Source organism: Pteropus alecto, unplaced genomic scaffold (assembly GCF_000325575.1).
Source record: "Pteropus alecto unplaced genomic scaffold, ASM32557v1 scaffold106, whole genome shotgun sequence".
Classification (NCBI taxonomy): domain Eukaryota; kingdom Metazoa; phylum Chordata; class Mammalia; order Chiroptera; family Pteropodidae; genus Pteropus; species Pteropus alecto.
Window position 1 is genome coordinate 17,279,587 of NW_006442103.1, and position 1,401 is coordinate 17,280,987.

General features: G+C 45.4%; 1 protein-coding gene across 1 annotated transcript in view; it reads left to right on the forward strand.

Moving 5' to 3' along the window:
- LOC102892869 (myomegalin) overlaps positions 1 to 1,401 on the forward strand; it is a 108,095-nt gene that overhangs the window by 24,089 nt on the left and 82,605 nt on the right. The window contains exon 2 of the mRNA XM_025052244.1: positions 1,198 to 1,274. Coding sequence (XP_024908012.1) covers positions 1,198 to 1,274 — 77 coding nt within the window. The remainder of the gene's footprint in view (positions 1 to 1,197; positions 1,275 to 1,401) is intronic.

A 1,401-nucleotide genomic window follows, 5' to 3' on the forward strand; every position in this document is an offset into this window, starting at 1 on the left:
GAAGGGGGAGGGAAGAGGGACTGTTGAGCAGCTGTGTGCTAGGCAGTATTCCAGGTTTTCTAGGTGTGTCATGTACGTTATCTCATTTAAAGTCTCCTGAGGGTGGACATTATTACCTTCATTAAGAAGGAAAGCAGCCACACTACACGATGAAGCCCATATCATAGTATTAATAAAATTCTCCCTGTTTAATGTTATGCTATGGATTTCATCAGAGAAGGAACTAACGCATCTCTGTGCACTCATCTCTAAGCCTGAATAAAGTCCATCCGGGAACTAAGACATGTATAAGCTCCTCCGTAGGTTCCCCTACAAACCCGCCCTTCCTTTTCTGTTCCCTGGTTCAGTTAACACTATGCATTGCCACCCACATGCTACATATCTCAGTATCAGCTTTGCTCTTCTGTCTGGTCTAATCTAAATCTCTCACAAATCAGCCAGCCCTATGGATTCTACTTCTGAAAGATCTTTCGGGTCTTTCTCTACCTCTTTGGCCTCCGAATATCCCCATCCCTCTTCTGGTCAGTCATCTGCTGGCTTATCCATCGTCTCCACATCTGCCGTAAATTCCTTCCTTAACACAGACCTGATCGTGGCAATATTTTGCCTACAGCCTCTTGGTGGTTCTTGTCTTCCACTGATTACTACTCAGTCTTCTTAGCGTGACTTTAACAAACCTGTGTAAATTCTCCTCTGTTCTGATTTCTCAGGCCGCTTACCCTGCACTGGACACTTCATGTATAACATCTCTCCATGTCTTTATTCATACTTTACTTCACTTGTGATGTTTTTATTTCCTTTTTCTGCTTGTCAGATCTGACTTGTTGCTGATTCACCTCAATAACCTCAGTATAAGTCTACATTACTAAGACCTATATTACTAAGAATTATTCTAATATGCGTTCTGTCCTCCAATGCTTTAGCGAGTGGCGGGGCTTGGGCAGTGTCCATCACCCAGGGCAGTGATGACCAGGTTAGCAGGGTGAGTAAGGAGCTCCGGGGAAATCCTGAAGCCATACGGTTCGTTCATGGTTGACTGTGTTACCGATCCATCCAAACCCACATTTAAGTCAAGGGCCATGAAGTGAGCTGAGGTGAGATGATGACCTGTGGACCAAGGCAGGCCCCAAGTGGGAACCCAGTTCCAGGATAGAGGGCCTGTGGCAGTTAGTGATGACCAATTTCTGTGCTTTTCAGAACATCGAGCTGAAGGTTGAAGTAGAGAGCCTGAAGAGAGAACTCCAGGACAAGAAACAGCATCTGGATAAAACCGGGTGAGTCGTCGTCTGCACGAGTTGACTTCCGGTTCATTCCACAGTCTGGCTCACTAATCTGAGAGCAGTAGATTCGGACCCACATTCTTTACCCTTTACTCTGGCTTTTGGATGTTGTGTCTAATTC